The 18109-nt window shown below is 33.6% G+C and overlaps 4 protein-coding genes across 7 annotated transcripts in view; 1 reads left to right on the forward strand and 3 right to left on the reverse strand.

Moving 5' to 3' along the window:
- Window positions 1–186, reverse strand: part of LOC113503377 (probable phospholipid-transporting ATPase IM) — a 50158-nt gene extending 49972 nt beyond the window's left edge. For both annotated transcript variants that reach the window (XM_026885296.1, XM_026885292.1), the window contains exon 1: window positions 25–186. The gene's annotated coding sequence lies outside the window, so the exon portion shown is untranslated. The remainder of the gene's footprint in view (window positions 1–24) is intronic.
- A 406-nt stretch (window positions 187–592) lies between these two features.
- LOC113503588 (methyl-CpG-binding domain protein 3) lies at window positions 593–5119 on the forward strand. 2 transcript variants are annotated; one of them, XM_026885634.1, is made up of 7 exons: window positions 593–667; window positions 744–902; window positions 1345–1494; window positions 2831–2996; window positions 3256–3400; window positions 3614–3780; window positions 4164–5119. In XM_026885634.1, the coding sequence occupies exons 2-6, from the start codon at window positions 772–774 to the stop codon at window positions 3778–3780; spliced, it is 759 nt and encodes a 252-aa protein (XP_026741435.1). In that variant the 5' UTR covers window positions 593–667; window positions 744–771; the 3' UTR covers window positions 4164–5119. The 2 variants fall into 2 exon arrangements, with proteins under 2 accessions (XP_026741435.1, XP_026741436.1); XM_026885635.1 differs by lacking the exon at window positions 1345–1494.
- LOC113503584 (GPI mannosyltransferase 2) lies at window positions 5110–9419 on the reverse strand. The gene is made up of 2 exons (XM_026885627.1): window positions 8815–9419; window positions 5110–8743 (listed from the first exon to the last, which is right to left on the reverse strand). The coding sequence occupies exon 2, from the start codon at window positions 8741–8743 to the stop codon at window positions 7148–7150; it is 1596 nt and encodes a 531-aa protein (XP_026741428.1). The 5' UTR covers window positions 8815–9419; the 3' UTR covers window positions 5110–7147.
- Window positions 9420–9516: 97 nt separating this feature from the next.
- Window positions 9517–17804, reverse strand: LOC113503585 (ubiquilin-1). 2 transcript variants are annotated; one of them, XM_026885629.1, is made up of 11 exons: window positions 17484–17804; window positions 17173–17359; window positions 15478–15575; window positions 14990–15133; window positions 14606–14744; window positions 14154–14261; window positions 13621–13871; window positions 13317–13430; window positions 12820–13050; window positions 11874–12006; window positions 9517–11556 (listed from the first exon to the last, which is right to left on the reverse strand). In XM_026885629.1, exons 1-11 carry the CDS (start codon window positions 17583–17585, stop codon window positions 11480–11482), a joined length of 1584 nt encoding a protein of 527 aa, XP_026741430.1. In that variant the 5' UTR covers window positions 17586–17804; the 3' UTR covers window positions 9517–11479. The 2 variants fall into 2 exon arrangements, with proteins under 2 accessions (XP_026741430.1, XP_026741429.1); XM_026885628.1 differs by having other exon boundaries at window positions 13621–13874; window positions 17484–17803.
- Between the last annotated feature and the right edge of the window lie 305 nt (window positions 17805–18109).

Genomic DNA, 18109 nt, shown 5'->3' on the forward strand with positions numbered 1-18109 from the left:
AAGAAATAAGAGGCGAATACATACGTGTGAATAATTCCGGGCATTCACTTGACACCTCTGTTATTTTCACTATACAATACTACTGAAAACTAAACTGACTCGGTTCCTATTACTAAGTTAAAATAGATTAGGCTCAACGAGATCCACTACAAATTAGAATTCCTGCGACCGACCGAATTGAACTAAATTAAATTGGGATCGGGATTTTGTCAAACTGTGCAATTCGTTCAAAACTTCATTCAGTTAGTGTTGCAAGAAGTGTTTTTTTTTAACCTGCACCAAAAAGATACAACTTTCTGAAAGACTGAAATACTTCAAATTATAAGTCATCTTCATAAAATAATTATTATGGTACGTTCGCTTATCATAGTCTATAAAAGGAAGAAAGGCATGGAATTGTAACATTTGGAAATATTTAAGGTCGAATATGAATTAATTGATCAAAACAAATGAAATGATCTCATTTGATCGTAACACAATACCTTTAAACGTTACATATTTTTAAGAAGTTCTAAAATCCACACTCTTTTTTGCCAAGCTATACTTGAACCCAAAGAAAATAAAATAAGCCCCCTACTCATGAGAATCATTCATTTATATATATCCTGTAGTTGATGTCAAGTGAAGTGAACTGTCACATTTCGCGTTGTATTTGGGTTTTGCGTGGGTAGGTATTTATTACTTGTTTTCTGGTTATTTGAAATTATTCTACTGATATATTAATTAAAACATTTCTTTTCTAGCGGGGCTTAGTGCGTCATTCGAGGAAAAATGAGTACTATGAATATATCTATAGAAAAGAAACGATCAGACTGCTCTGCCTTGCCTAAGGGCTGGCAAAGGGAGGAAATTTTAAGGAAAACAGGACTGTCCGCCGGCAAAGTTGATGTTTACTATTATAGGTAAACATTTTCTCTTATATTTATAATTTTGTATATAATCATTTGCAAAAAAAGCTTCTTTAATTCAGTTCATTTAATACGATTATCTTTGGTCCAATCAGGTCAATGACCACTTTTTTAATTGTGATTATTGCAAAGTGTAACCGAAATCGAAAATTTTGTATCATGTTTTTATGAAACATTAAATTGCCTTTAATGAACAGGTTCCATAGATGACACTTTCACTGTCAAATAAGTACACAATACGAGGCTTTTTAGATGTGACAGTGAATGTGTTGATTGAAGCTGTGACAAAGTAAACCGAGTGGTTCTAAGTTAACAAGGCTAATGATACGTCTAACTGAACACCTACATATCCATCACTAAATCAGGGATTAACCAATGCTAACTCCCCACCAGCCACCAGCAGACTGGTCTATAGTGACAATAAAATTTTCTGTAGCCCAACAGGTAAAAAGTTTCGCAGTAAAGCTGAGCTAGTTCGTTATCTGGGTGATAGTATGGACCTGTCGTGTTTCGACTTTCAGCAGGGTCAGATAAACACAATGCTGCTGTGCAAGGCCAAGAAAGCACGAGCGCAGTTTGACTACAGGTTCCGTTTAGTGTCATAACTTCTTCCACTTGTGTTGTGTTCATTAGTACAGTCCTGCTTTGTGTACCATCTGTATTTATAATGCTATTCAATAGAAGCTTGTAATAAGTGTGCCTAGGTTTTTATGCTCTATTTGTGCGTGAACAGTGATCATGTTTTTATTTTTGCTGAAACATAATCAGTGTTGTTTGACATAGTAGTAGATGTTTTAGTTGTCACACCAGAAATGCACTGCTTCACACAAACCAGTTTTAGTACCTGATTATATGATAACCAACCTCCTTCATAAGCTTGGCATTTTAGTGCTTTTTTCACTTCACAATTCATCACCATTATGCCAATTATCTATAGCAGCTTTGCTAGTGGAAAAGAAATGTTTTTTTTTATTTGTGATTTAAAAGACATTTACCATTTTTGCAAAACCACTTCTCTTTACTACCTGCAGCATGACTGTGAAGATATAACCGTCTAGATAACTACTCATTATCAGCTAAAATATGTTAATGCAGCATGTTGCAGGTAGCTGACACCTTCCCATTGATTTTCCCCAAGCAGAATGCTCATATCCATCCTAATTTTTAATAGAACTGCCTTGCTTGCTATTCATTGCACAAAGCAGTATGTATTTCATAAATATCATGTTTTTAATAAATGTTGGTGAGTAATAAATTGCTATTAACTATGTAGTTTATAGATTTAAGGATTTTTTTTGTGATATTTGTGATATAATCTTTGGTCTGTGGTGTCATGAATTTATGTTACACTGATTTTTATTAACATCATCACATTAATACCCATATTATGCCTGTTGTTTTTGTGTGGTTTGTATGTTTAACTAAAAGAGAATTGAGTGGTATTTAGCAAACACTACATACATTTTTAGTATTTCTTACAGTTTCAATTTTAGCTACATAAACTCACTTTTGTTTAATTTGTAACAATGATTTGATGTTAACATAAACACAAAAAGATAAAATTATCGCAAATACAGATTTTAATAGGATGTCATTAAAACAAATGTATTGCATTTATTTCAACATGAACACCACAATAGTTTCATACGAGGTGGTAGTCAGTGTGTTAAAACATTGTGTTTGAGCATGTTTTCAAATCAATTTATGAAGCATGAGAAGTGTTGTTTGTTTGGTTTTTTAGAAAAGATTTTATAAAATCAATTTCTCCTTCAAAAGCATACAAAAAGTCTTTTAAACTCTGCATTTTTATTTGTTGGCAAGACAGACAAAAAATTTGAAAAAGTTTCATAGAAAAAATATTTGATTTATTATTTATTTACTTTTCTATGTACAGAATATTAATATTACTATTTTTTATTCAGGGGCGTCCGTTCTGATGCGTCATTAGTACCACCGATACGCCAAACGGCTTCAATTTTTAAGCAACCTGTTACCGTTTACAAAACACAGGAAAGCAAAGTTAAAACTGATTTGAAGCATGGCACACAGGAGAAACCTAAACAACTGTTCTGGGAGAAGAGATTGGAAGTAAGAGATATATTTATTCAACTTTATTTGGGTCCCTTTTTGAAGAACTATTTTTAATTAAAAACAGGCTATCAAAATTAAGAGTAATTGTGTCCCAATGCGGACTGCATTGGGACACAATTACTGGCCTTCAATGCCTTCCTTCTCTTAGATTATGCATTTATTTCCGTCTATGGCCTTCTTAATGTAACTTGACAGAAATATGCGAACATTATAATCATGAAACAGGAATTAAAGTAGCTTCATAATAATCTTTTAGGGTTTAACGGCGTGTGACGCGGAAGGTGTTAAAGGCACCACCTCCTTGCCTAAATACATAAAACCCTTGGGTCCTTACAACTCTGATGCTACGATCATTCAGTCGCTGGCAACTGCTCTGCATGTGTCATCGCAACCTATAACAGGTAGACAAGTTATTTTTTTTTTTTTACATTTAAGAATTTAAGAATAACTAGCGCAAATGTTCACTAAATATTGCAGGTAAACTACGCTTCAGAGGAATTCAATACAAATTTTAGCTATATGTCATTAAATTCGACCGAAGAAGCCAAGTGTTTTTCTACACACGGAAATAAATACGTTCTTTAACCTTCATATATTTTTTTTTTATATTTCAGGACAAACTGGTCCCAAACAGTCTATACTGGAGAATCCGGGAGTTTTTTTAAACCCTGAACAGCCGCTGATAGCTGCGGTCACTATAACCAAGGACGATGTGAGACGGCAGGAGGAGCGTGTGCGCCGCGCGCGCCAGCGCCTGCAGCAAACGTTAGCGGTCGCATAGGTAGGTCAATAACGTATCATGTGAAAAGCTCAGTCGGTATCCAGCTACAAAAAAGAATATTTTTTAATTATTAATATGTATTAATTATATAGACTATTTAATGTACATAAATATGTAGGTACTTAAAATGTGCACCAGTCGCCTACCTCTTTCCTGTCTAACCAAAGATGTTCTAGAAGATATAGCTGTTAGCTATAAGGCGGCCATCTTACCCTCAATACAATATCGATTCAAAATACATTTTAAAACGATATTTCTTCTCAGGGTAGTCAGAAGATTTCAACTCCAGCGTTCTCAAAAAGTGATCCTACTATCCTACTTAAAAAAATATTTCATATAATTTCAATATGCAATATAAATGTGTTTATTGCTTGTCTGTCCAGGGCCACGCCGGCGATGGGGAGGCTCGCGCCGCCCCCGTCGCCGACCTGTCCGTAAGCTCGTCGCGCCGCTCAGACTCCGCAGAAGCCTCGCCCAAACCCTCGTCGACTGATATGAATATTGATGAATGAGCCAACTAGAGAATCTTTAGAAAAATTAAGTATTTGACTTTTTTAAGGTTGGTAATAGAATCCGAAGACCTCACTATGACCGTCAGCGCGTGGTCAGCGTAACTCTAAAATCAATCTCACACTTTTTTGTATGATGTTGTGTATCACTACTGGTCAAAGTTCGTTTATTCGATCCCAAACTATTCAGTCCTCTGAACCAATTTACAACAATAAAATATGAGGGCTAAGAACTATATTAACATTTAATAATCATAAGAATTACTTGCATGTTGAGTAAGTTGATTGAAAACGAGATTTTGTTGTTCATATTAACATTAAAAGCTCTTATATTTTAATTCCTTATTTTATGGTTTTCAATGAATTAAATTTAATTTTGGAAATACCAGGAACAACATTTTGATATGAGTCGAATACCCAGTTCTTTTACGACATTGAGAATTCCAAAAACAGATTCTCTTTTAGGTATTTACAAGGCAATACAGCCATTAGTTTTAAGGCATAAAATGTAAGGTACAGTCAATTTAATTGTAAATTTTCAATGAGAACAATGCATGCGAGTTTGTCTCTATTAATTAGGTTTTATACTCTAGATGTCTATTGTAACTTTAATGTTTTTAAACTATATTAGTGATACCAGGAATCTGAAATATAATAATGCATGAACGGCTGTTGAAATCTGTAAGTTTAAGAAGCGTCACAATATTGTCTGGTAGTTATAATATATACATTGTTTTCAATAAATTTAATAAAATCAGAAACTAAGGAAATATGTTATTAAGTAAAATATATTTTGTATAGTAAGAATAAAACTATTTGGTAACTTGTGATACTGTGTTTATTTTGATATTATAAAATATAACAGAATGTGAAAGACGTGCGATCTAACACTAATAAATTGATTAAAATATACTCACAACCATAACAAAAATTTGGTATCCATAGTTCATAATTAGAAACGAAAATGCTGCTCAAATTTTGTTGATATGTACTTAATCGTAACTAAAGAACCATTAAAATTAACATTATAATTATAAAACGTATACATTCATTTAGTACATTAATTAAAGAGAATTATTAAGTAAAAGTTTTGCAAAAGCTTTATTAGAAAAATGTGTAATTTGTTGTAAGTTTCGAAGAAACTTCATATTTTGGCATTTCATAGTAGGGCTAATAAATTTTCGTGGTATACCCTCATGGCGGCTATTTCAAAATGGACGGCTAGTGTATCGGAAAAGCAGATGTGATTAAGACTCTAAGAAAAATCTATTTTATTAGAATAAACGTCTAATAGGATTCTATTCTAAGGCATGTATAAAAAACTTGTGCTTTCTCTGGGTACCGGTTCATTATATGATCTTGTTTTTAATCGGTGGTCCCATGCTAAAAGTTAGAAGCTAATATAAATTCTCAAATATCTATTTAAAGTCAATTCCATTTTAAGATCTAGTTTGATCTTAATAATATACTACTTATAAATTAAGAAATACAAGAAATTCTTACAAAATAATGGAAATAACTGAATCTAAGGCATATTTGCTATTTCGAGAGCTTGTGCTAAATTGGGACAAGAAATTGGAAAATCCGGATAATTATTCCTGTATCGCATCGGAGTATCACGAATTGCTTATTACAGGACCCCGCTATAATATAATCATACATTAAACCTTCATTAGTCATGCATTATTTTTATATAGAAGTGTTCTTGAAATAGCAAATATAAGTTCTAATTAAACTATCCAATAACAACGCACACACAGTCGCAAATCACTCACACAAGTGTTCTAGTAAAAATTATGTATTGTCTCAATATTAACTGACTGTGCACACTTTTCCTAACTACACTACAATCAAATAAATGACTAGAATTAATAACAGTCAATTTGCAAGAAAACCTTAATTCTTAAAAACTACTCCATAAAAGCGATATTAAATGACCATTTAGCATATTTGAATATTTTTAACTCTGAAAGGCCCCATTTTCAAGCAGAAAAACCTTAAAACCATCTTAACTATTGACTAAGGGCTCTATAACTATTATAATTTAAACTACCCTATAAATATTATTTTCATTTAGTTTGTAGGTATTATGGCATATCAATGAATTTATGAGAAATATAAGGTACAGTAGTTAATTCTAGTTAACAGGCAGATATAAAATAGCTTCAGATTTAACTATTAATTTGTGATAAAGCTTAGTTCAACAATTTGCACATGATTTATTGTTTAGATTCATACAATTTACTTGAATTAGAATTATCAAAATATTATGGTGAAATAAAAGTACAAAAAATATCTACTTTTCAGCAAACATGACCTTACATTGGCACAATATCGCGAATCCCTCTTATTTTTTTTTCTTAACCCAAGTTAAGTTTTTATCAAAAGAAAATTATTTGAAACATTAAAAATGTCTCACATTCGAATTATTTAAAGGGGTAAATTATTATTTTTCTAATAGATATACCAAATAAAAGGGATTACAACAAACACTTATTTTCAGCTTTCACACAAAAAACTTGTATTTTTCATATCCCCACTTCTTTTCCTCTTTGTCTCTAAATAAGAATATAATTGAGCATGAAGTGACAAAGTAACAAGTCCGTAACTTTAAGTGACTAAATATAACTTACTTTTAAGTCCATGCACTAAAGTAATCTAGCACATGGCATTGACTTTCTAATGTTAAGGCAATAGTAAATATATATCTTTAAATATCTGAAACAATTCATTATGGAATGCATAACATCTAAATAACAAATGATATGTTGCTAAATAAATTGAATCTCTTTATAACTGTCAGTCTGTAGCTGATACGTAAATGATATGTTTAGTCAAATGGAATCATTGAAAAACAATTAAGTCCAAGGATAGAAATTTGAAAAGAGTACTGTGCCTATCAAATAGTACCCAATAAAGTAATACTGTATCATTCGCGAGTGGAAGTCTGGCATCTTTCTCGATATGATAAATGTTTTCCATTTGCTATACATATTGTCAACTCCCTCCAAATTTGCTATTGACAAATGGTGGGGTGGTATTCGCTTCCCAATACCAATTCGCCGGAAATGTTCATTTATTGTATTCTGATCTGATGTTGGTGTAGGGCCAACATTCATCTTACTTGAACATATCCAATACAAAATTGGACTAGCCGAAGCCAGCAGCCTAGTGGACACTTGAATATGAACAAATACTATGCAGAATATACATAAAAACAGCATATGCACTACATACACAAACATTGCAGGATCATTGGTCCCAAAACATTTAGAATATTGCTTTGGCCTATAAGGCATCTTATTTGTATATCCAATTACACTAGTCTTCAAACCAAGTCTCAAACACAGTCTAATATTACAAAAAATATATGATAAGCAGTGATACAACACTAATAATATTATTGGTGCAGCTAGAAGAAAGTTAGGGATTTGTTTTAGCTTATAATACTTAAAGAATCCAACATCCCAGTAGTGAGTTTGAATGTAGGAATATGATAATGGCAAGGTGCTATTACACCATGGACTCTCAGCACTGCCAGGTAAAACATACTCTGTATTAGATAAAAAGTCAGGCAAGTTGTGATCACTATGAACACAATACTTAAAGTAATTATATGTCTGAACCAGAAGAAATGGTAACAGTGCTATTATCACAGTCAAAAAGAGTGATATAAATGATGTGAACAGTGGCAACAACAATAAAGGTAATATTATCTTATGCTTTAATGTCCTATATTTGTACACAATCTCAGGTAAAGTTCGCTCTATAACATTTTTGAAACTTGTATATAATATGAAACCTAAGTTAACAGAGCCATTGGACCGAGTCATCATTGAAAATCCTGCTGGCAGTCCACTTAATATGTCAATGTTTGCAAACCTTAGACTTTCATTTTCTGTACATTTAAACATTGTATAAAATGACATCCATGCAAACAATGTTTCCGAGTATGGTGCTGAGAAAAATATGCTAGCTGGGTTGATGCAGTACAATATTACTGATTTATATGCTCTACACTCACTTCGTAACACTCTCAAGCTCAGCCTGTGCAGTACGTCAGCCGATTTAATAAACATACCTATATTTAAAATTGTTGCTGATATCAACAAAGTACTGTGAAAGTTTAACAGAGTTCCAAATAGACTATTCAAACCATATGCAACATATCTAACAAGTAATGGAAATAGAGGGAAGAATGCTAAACAATTTTCGTATGTATAACCATACTGCGCTATGTGTATAAAGTATTGAGCGTCCCATCTCTTGAAGCCACCTAATAATTTATCCACTACAAAGTCGGCGTGCGTTTTGCGCAAGTTCGGATCTTCTGGACTGATAAAAACGTTCGCTTCATGATCCGGAATGATAAGATTGAATATAGCTTGTAAGACAATAACGGTAACTCTGGTAGTAAAAGCAAACCACAAAATCTTTTGCCGAGGGGAATACATCTGAAATATAATACATTATTTATTAGTTCTCAGTAACAAAACCTTGTTCTATCAAATTAACAAACAGTTACCTTCTTAAGCTTTCTGTTTATTCATTATTTTATCAATAATATTTTCATTTTCATTTATGGTAAATGCGCGAGAAATAATTTTTATTGACGCGCTATTATCAGCGCTATGCGGTAACGAATTGACACTAGAGTGACACTGACATAACAGTGATAAACCACAGCTTAATTATACTTTAGACTTGTGCCATAGAATTACTACCAAAAAAACTAATTTGAACTGAGTAGTTAAGTTTTTACGTATATTTATAACTATTTTATTAAGCATGATTTTTGTTGTATTCTTTTTTATAATAAAATACGACTCCCGGACTAGTGGTTTCTCAAACATCACTGGCTTGGATCTAGCAGAGGACATGAGAAACTTCGCGTCGAATCAAAACTAGCAGTGCCGAATGAATGTTTAGTAGTTAAAAAAATATTTGGTGCTGCTTCCTCTATACCCACAATTTTTCAATATTTTTAAGTTGGTTTCAATAAATAGAAACTTGGAATTTACCACTGAATTCACCATCGATATGGCGCTTATGAAAAATGGACCACCGAGTTAAAACATTTGTATTGATGTTAAATTCTAAATCTAGACCCCTTTCTTCAACCACTTGGCAACAATGCTGTAAGATTAAGAGAAATGTTTTCTGCAATAATTATGGTCATAGAAAAGGAATTTTGACATTAGGTAATCAGAAGTAAATAAAACTACAGTTTATATTTTTATTTATAATAATTGCATTCTGTCACGTAATAATATTGTTACACCCAGATTCATACGATTTTAGACAATCTAGCAGTCTAAAATACATCACAGAGCACACGCCTATTTTGTTTATTTAACAGGGATTTTAAAGCTTTTGGCAAGAATTTAGAAACAAAAGATAAGATCGAAAAGCATGGAAGCTAGCAACGTAAGTGAACTGTAATTTGTAGTAATAATTCCAAAGGTCTTTTATTTCTCCATTCCCAAATCTCTGAGATAAAGCCAATTAATGCATTCGCTCTATACATAAATATCTAAATAACTTAGATTATATTATGTTTACGATAAATAAAGGTGCGCCTATGATCAATGCCTCATTCTATACAAGTAAATAGTTTCACGTAAGTGATTTATCATTTCTGGGTAATTTTAACACGCTCCCCTACAAAACTGAGCAACTGTAGTACTCTTTCATACTTTTTACAACTTAAATTTAATTACCTATAAAACCACTACAATAGGCTACAAAAGAAAGTGAAATATAAAATTAGTTTTCCTCCACAAATTAATAAATACAAATATATTTATAAAGAAATACATGAAAACAAATTATATTTTTGTCTTTTGCTTTATCAATATATTTTTGTCCATATTCAACAATGTTCAGTATTAAACTGGCGTAATGCAAAAAATCAGTCAACCTTATATACCCCATTTTATTGTGACTAACATAAAATTATGAAGAAACTGAAAATTATTTTTAATTTCCTTTTACTCATAAAAGATAAAAGTGTATTGCGTAAAAGTGCGTTTCTCCACATTTTTTTTTCAAAGCAAAACTATTTACATAAACCTATTATTTACGTAGTTCTACGCAAGTGAGTTCACATCGATAACATAGAGTACAATAATTAAATCATAGAAATACCATAAAATAGTACTTTACAGTAATAGAATAAAAAAAACAAGCTGATTTTCTCAGGAATTCTAGTGTTACTTAATGTATAAACAACAATTTTGCATAAGTATTGCCTAAAAAACAAGAAGGAATGAATTTTAGTTATTACAATTATATAAAGGGAAACTGAGACGTGCGAAACGACATACACGGTCATAAATTTTAAAGGTGTTTATAAATCGTTGTCGCTAGCCTATACTTACTTACACCATGGCTCTGATAACTAGACAAGTGACATTTGTATAAAATGACCCTATTCAAAAAGTTTGCATGTTTATTTATAGTGTAACTCTTACTTATCAACGAAGTTTTGAGCAATTTTTGGGACAAATGTATTTTGTCTATATCATTCACGTTACGAACGTAGTGCGATCGAAAGAGACAAAAACACATTGAATGTTGCTTATATCTTATAATAAGTAAGAGTAATCCTTGTCTCATTCCGCGCGTATTGAAATTACCTATCAATAAATATAAAGGAGAAACTAAGTGTATTTTCAATATTTATTATCAGTTTTAAACATGCGTATTTGAAATCACGTCATTTTATATAAAGTTCACACAATTTTATACCCGAATTTTAATAAAAACATAAATATAGAACTATAGTCTTGTTACAAACACACGTTAGACAACATTTAAGCATATTAATATTCTTAGATGAGAGATAGTTACAATGTCTATCACAATCACTATAATTTTTCCAGCAGCCTGCTCGACTCCTAAGTTAATTATAGAAAATTTTCGAATGACCACTATTAATAACAGGTGATTAAAATTAATTTCCTATTTTCTATATAAAATATGTAAAATTGCAAACCCACACGTGACGGCAAATGAAGTTTGAACATCAAATGACTGTTTTACAAGTACAAAACGAACTCCATTGTGTATTTCAATAGAAAATAGTGACCGGCGCGTGCCTAGTTTGTAACAAAAGTACAGTTGTTTTGTTTGGTGTAAGCAAATCGTAGCCGCAGTAGTGGACGTCTAAGTTGCTAAGCGCGCAAGTGTTAGCTCATGGACAACTGGCCGAGAGCGAGTAGCCTCTCCACCGCCGCGTTCACGTCACCGAACGTCGCGATCAGTGCTGGAATTATATCATTTAAAATGTTAAAAAAATATTACATGTTTTAAGTAGTTTTTGTTCATTATTGACAGTATTGGTTTGTTTAAATCGATATGAAAAACGATAGACTTAATTAAAATTTGCAATATACATTAAGAAAAAAAAAGGCTTTTGAGTTTTCTCTGAAATACTTACATGATTAACTTTAGTTAGATGAGCCATAAAGCAGAAACACTATTATCAGAAAATATTCTGTATGGGAAGGCTTGAAATATGAATCAGACACTAAAATGATGTGGCCGGGAAAAAAATATATTATTTTGATAATTTGTGTGTACCTTGTAGGTTCGCTTCCCGGTTGAGGAAACCCATAGCAGTGAGTTGTTCAAGTTGTTGCGAGTAGCGTTGCTCTGGCGGTTGCGCAGAATTCGTCTGGTTGTTCGACATCGCAGCCATCATCCGCTGCATGAACTGTGCATCAAACATTACACTGTTAGCAACACAAACTCTAATGAACATACAAACACATCTGCATCTATTTCTAGTTTATAACCTGCAATAAACTTATGGTTGTGGTGACGAAGATGAGTGCTACTATACTGGAATGGAATTTGTTTGATCATGGTACTTATTCCTTACTTTATAGTGAATTACATAAAGGCTATATAAGACACAATTCTATAAGTGAAATTGTTGATTATGATTAACAACAGAGTAACATTTACGTGATTTCATGTGAGAATCAACTGTGGGAATGGTGTTCTATCAACTCACATAAAATAAATATTATTAGGTACCACATCGACGTGCGCTCGGTGTGCATTCGTCTGCGACGGCAAGCCAGCACATACATAGAAAGTATTATGTCTAACGTGTTAGTGGTTCCAGTGCAGTCAAGAGCAAAGTGCTTAGGACTAGTAGTAGAACCACTCATTCATGTCATTCTTACTGTAATAATATTATTTTTAATATCGCTTAAAATTTTTGTTTCTTATATTCTATTTCCACGCACAAGTACAACCAAATGTGAAGAAAAGTTGTGTGTATTTAAAACCTTATCAATATCGGATTCAAATGTTGCTAGTATTACTATAAAAATCATAGTACAAATTCGTTTCTTGTTCTCAGGGGTAATTTATTTTATTTTTCAAAATAAATGAGTAAAAAACACAAGAGTTGCTATGTCACAAAAAAGTATTCATACAATAAGTTTAGTACCAGATTGATAATGTTGACGATGTACCAGATAATATCGTAAAAGCTACGGAAGAAGTTATGTACAACCTGCGTGAAGAGTTCTGAGTTTTGTTGTGTGCGCGGCGGCGCGTTGGGCGCGGCGGCGGGCGCGGCGGGGGGCGCGGCCGGCGGGGGCGCGGCGCCCCCCGCGTTGGGCGCGCCCGCCGCGGGGCTGGCGCCGGCCGCGCCCACGCCCAGCCCCAGGTTGCCCACCAGCGTGGGCGCCGCGCTGCGCAGCTGCTCCAGCCCCTGCTGGATCTGCAGCAGCGCGTTCAGAGCCTGGCGGATGGACAGACACATGAACTAATTAATATCGCTGACGATGACTGAATACATTGTGAATGAATTTAAGTTTTGAGAAAATATGGAAATCTTGATACTTTGTTTTACAACCGCTAAGCGACTTATATGCAAATAATGTGTATAATCTATACTAATTTGTAAAGCTGAATAACTGAATAAATAAGAGAATTTTGAGAAAAAAATTACGACTTGAAATGGTAAACTTATTTTAGAATTTGACATAGCAATATCTAGTATGTTACCTGTGGATTGGACATCATCTGTTGCATCTCTGGGTTCTGCAGCTGTGCAAGCATCTGTGGCATCATTGTGCGGATCTGGTCTTGTAGTTGTGGATTATTCGCAAACATAGGATTCTGAAACAAAAATCGCTTATACTTTAATACTTTGTGCCAAGAGAATTAATTAACGATCTTATATTTTATCTTGCCAAATGTTACGATTATTAGTCGTAGTTTGTAACACAAGTTATAGAGTTTCTGTGGTCTATTGAAGAATATAGAGGAGATTTAAATGGCTACCCGTATGATATGTATATGCGTGTACCTGGTTGATGAGCTGCGAGGCCATGTCGGGGTCGGCGGCCAGCGCCTGCAGCATGGTGTTGGTGTAGGGCGCGGACAGCATGGACTGCACGAGGCGCGGGTTCTCGGACATCTGCTGCAGCAGCGACTGCATGCCGGGCGTGTTGATGAGGCCGGGCGTGGGCGCCGGGGCCGCGCCGCCGCCGCCGCCGCGCTGCCACGGGTTGGGCAGCGGCTGCCGGTTCTCTGCGCCTTGTTGCGGGTTCGTGCCGTCTACTTGCGAAGTTAATTACTCGTTAGCTTTTTTTGTGACAGTTTCTTTATTGAAGTAGTTTTAACTTGGTTGTCTTTCATTAAATTGCAATTATAATAAAGTTTCTTTTTCATATTGATTGCATTGATTGTCAGTCAAACATAGTTCAACTGCTAGCCTGCAGCTTGGAATAAAACTACGTAATACTTTTATTTAGTGGGGTGCTCTTTATTCGACTTTCGAGCGTGAAAACCTCATCATTAGGACTATTTTGGATTCAGTTAATATTAAACTTCACTCACCAGAATTATCCACAAGACCAGAGAACGGGTTACCAGCCATACTGCTGGCTACATTCAACATCGGCTCTTGGATGTCTCTATACATGCGCTGTAATGCATTATAACCACCTGGAAACAATGTATTATAAATGTTATTTATTTTACAATACAAAAGACTTACACACTTTAATATTACATTGGTGATATCACTTTTTTATGACCTATAACCTTCTTTTTTATTAAATTTAAGCCATACACTTCCAAGTCAACACATTCATATTTTTCCTTTACAGTATTCACTGAATATGGGACAATTTTTATTACTTCTAATCTTTATCTCCTTTCTATATACCTATAAAAATGTACTCTACATAATTATGTTTCCTTAAATTCAGAATAAATATATCACTTGTTACCAATGACCTATGTGAATGTTTAAAAACTTCATCACCAGTAGGTAGTTGGTTACATACCCGGTATGCTCTCCAGGTTCGAGAGTGCGCGGTCATGCGAGCGCATGAGCTCCTGCAGCATGGCGGGGTTGCGAGCCAGCTCCATGGTCTGACGCAGCAGCTCAGGGTTGTTCAGCATGTGACTTATCTCTGGGTTTCTCTGTAGGTACAATGTTCAATTTACTCTTAGTATAATTAATTGGTTATTATTACTGAATAAGTGTACATTATTAAGGAGTACAGACCTAGTCCATAAAAACTACCTTTACCAAGCAATAAACCTCTATATTTTAGCCTATGCTGCAAACAACCTTTTCCGGCTTAATCCAATAATTTATTTTAACTGTACATTAGACTATATTAATAGGGCTTCTATGTATTTCAGAATTTAAAGGTAATATTTACCGCCATCAAGTCCTGCATCTGTGGGTTAGATGTGATAAGTGTGCGCATGTTCTCAGGGTCATTCATCATCTGCTGTACCAGCGGGTTGTCAAGCACTTGTCTCAGCATGTCCGGGTTCGACAGGAGCTCCTGTTGCATTCGAGCCTACAAGAAATACAATTAGTTACAAAAACATAAAAATAACTGCATTAGGAATCTATAGACCTTACTTGGGAAGATTGAATATTGCTTAGTAATATCCATTGGCAAATCTTATTAAATAAACTGATTGTTTTTTCATAGCACATGCAAATTAGTTGACTGAGGAACTATTGCATTATATAAAATACTTATATACAGTATCTTTCACAAAAATGTTTCTTTAAGAGCTAGACTAGAAATTTTCTTTACTCTCGTTTACACCCGTATCTTTAGTATAAAAGCCATGTTACTTTTTTTTAAAAAAATTTAACTGTTGTCATAATGACTTATCTTTATATTCATCTCACCTGCAAATCCATGAAGGTGCTCTGTCCAAGCCCCAAGCTCTCCAGCCCAGCCAGTCCTCCCAGTGAATTCAAGCCAAATGGTGTTGCACCAATATCGGCTAAAATAAATAAATATTTATTTATAATTTTCATATTTCATTGCATGATGTATGATATTTGGTACTTCAAATGCCTATAATATGCAGTCCTATGAAGCAATAAAAAATCAGAAGGCCTAAAGCCTGACAGGCTCATAAACTACATTCTTAATTCAGAGCTATATATATTTTTTCTAATATTACTACTCTGGGCCCTAGCCAAATAAATTAACAAATCTTTAAAATTAATAGTGAAAGATGACCATAGCATATTGTGCCAAATCTCAGAGTGCTTTTAATGTTAGTCACATCATGTTTATGTACACAATATGACATAGTGTTGCATCAGGAATCAGATGAAAAATCAATGAACTAATTTACTAAAAAAAGTCTGACATGAAGTTAGTTTTTAAAATTAGACTTATCAAAATAGTAGGAACGAGTTCTACCTAACCAATTCATAGTGTGGGAGCTGGAATTATATTCAAAGATAATTTCATTCAAGAACAACCCTGATGTGTAATAAACTGAGGGCTGTTAGATGTTCAACCATTATTACAGCTTGGTAATAACTTCATATATTCATGAACTAACTATCAAGAAAAGTACAATATAGTGAAGGAATGGTGATTAAGTAAAACTGCAAAACACAGTATTAACATTATTAAACATAAACAATAACAATATATGGAAATATTAGAAATAATCCTCATATTTTGTTATGGTGCCTATTTAGAAAGAGTTGTCTATAAAAGTACTGACACCAAACATCAACATCATTTTTTTTTTATCTAAGTATTTCATGATTTGCATTATTTCAAATTTCACTATAGACATTATGTTATGTAGGTTGAATAATCACTGATGTTTTTTCATTTATTACGGCACAGAATATTATAACAATGTTGGATTGAGATTTGTTTTCCCAGGAGTGGGGTTGTGTCTGCCTACTTATTAATTAATACAAGCACTGTATTATATACACAATACTATTTGAGTTACTACTTAGTTCAGTTTTTCTGTTTGTTATATGATGTTAGAATCAGATTCATATCAGAAAAGTTGACCTCCACATATGATTTTCTTTGGTCATTTGTTTGATAACATAATATTACTTAACATTAGTATTAGAAATGTAAACTATTATTGTGAAATAATAATGCATAGAATGTTCTTGAACATTGCTTTGTAAAGAAAGTTTAGCATAGATTTCACTGTCCTACAGGGTTGACATTAAAATATTTCAAATATAAATTTGAATTCCTTTCATTAAAATACTTCTAGTTTGTACTCTATTGTTCTAAGCTATTGCAAAACTGAGTGTTACTTGAATACATTAATTAGCTATTGACCTTATTTAAATAATACACCAACAAAATCCAATTTAACACACACCTATTACATTGAAGTCATCAATATTCACTCATACTTTGAATATGTATTTGAAGATTGACAAGTGTGTATAGCATTACAAATAAATACTTCATTTAGTACAAGGAATACTACCATTGGCCCAATAATACTAACTAATCATGGAACAATTTACACTAGCTTATTTTTAAGTATAGAACTTGAAAACATAATTTCACCACAATGACAGGTCGTGGTAATACGGTACCTGGAGGGCGACGCGTAGCGCCCTCGGGCTCCGGCCTGGGAGGCGTCTTGATCACGAGGTGGACTGTCAGCCCATCCTTGATGTTGTGCTGTTTCAGGGTGTCGATATCATTCAAGATCTTTCCGGCAAATATGAGACATAATTGCTCCGGTTCCGCACTGAATTTAGGGGACAACACTTCCTTGAGCTAGAAACAAATAACATATTCACTTTTATAGCGCCGAATCACTAGATAAATGTCGTCAATGATTGCGTGTCCAATATCTATGTTATTACGCCATGAGCAAAGTTTCTGTCGGCGCGGTACTCACTTTTTTAACGTCAGCATCCTCATCAATCTCCACTTGCTGTTTTTCTTTCGGTGTTTTTACTGTAATAGTAATTTTTTTGGGTTCGTCCTGTCCCTCTGCCATTTTGGCAAATCTAGAATGACTCTGTACTTTGGCGGAAAAGCAGAAATATGTACAAGAATGTAGAATTTGACGATTTGTGTTAAGTTGACGGCCGAGGGTACGGCCCACTTTGGTAATAAATTACAACTTTAAACACTTGACAATCAAACACATTTAGGTTTTATCCCACGAGAAATAGAGTTTAATTTAATTCCCACGTAATACACATGAAGTTAGTCATTATAGTCACAGATCAAAGTTATCTATGAATTTTTGTTGCTGGACCTGTCTCAAGATATTTTTATTTTTTCTATACTGGCAAGTCATGTTTCGTACTTCTCCACCATAGTGAAATTACGAAAATTAAATCAATTTGTGAATTGAACGTGTTGAAATGTTAACGTCTCATTATTTTTATCACATCAAAAAGTAACTATTACAGGGTTTTTTTTAAATACTTGTAAAATTTCGTGAACATGAGCTTTAATTATGCACAATGTCAAAAATATAATTTTTCTTTGGACAGTATAATACTGCACACAGCA

Source organism: Trichoplusia ni, chromosome 19 (genome assembly GCF_003590095.1).
Source record: "Trichoplusia ni isolate ovarian cell line Hi5 chromosome 19, tn1, whole genome shotgun sequence".
Taxonomy (NCBI): domain Eukaryota; kingdom Metazoa; phylum Arthropoda; class Insecta; order Lepidoptera; family Noctuidae; genus Trichoplusia; species Trichoplusia ni.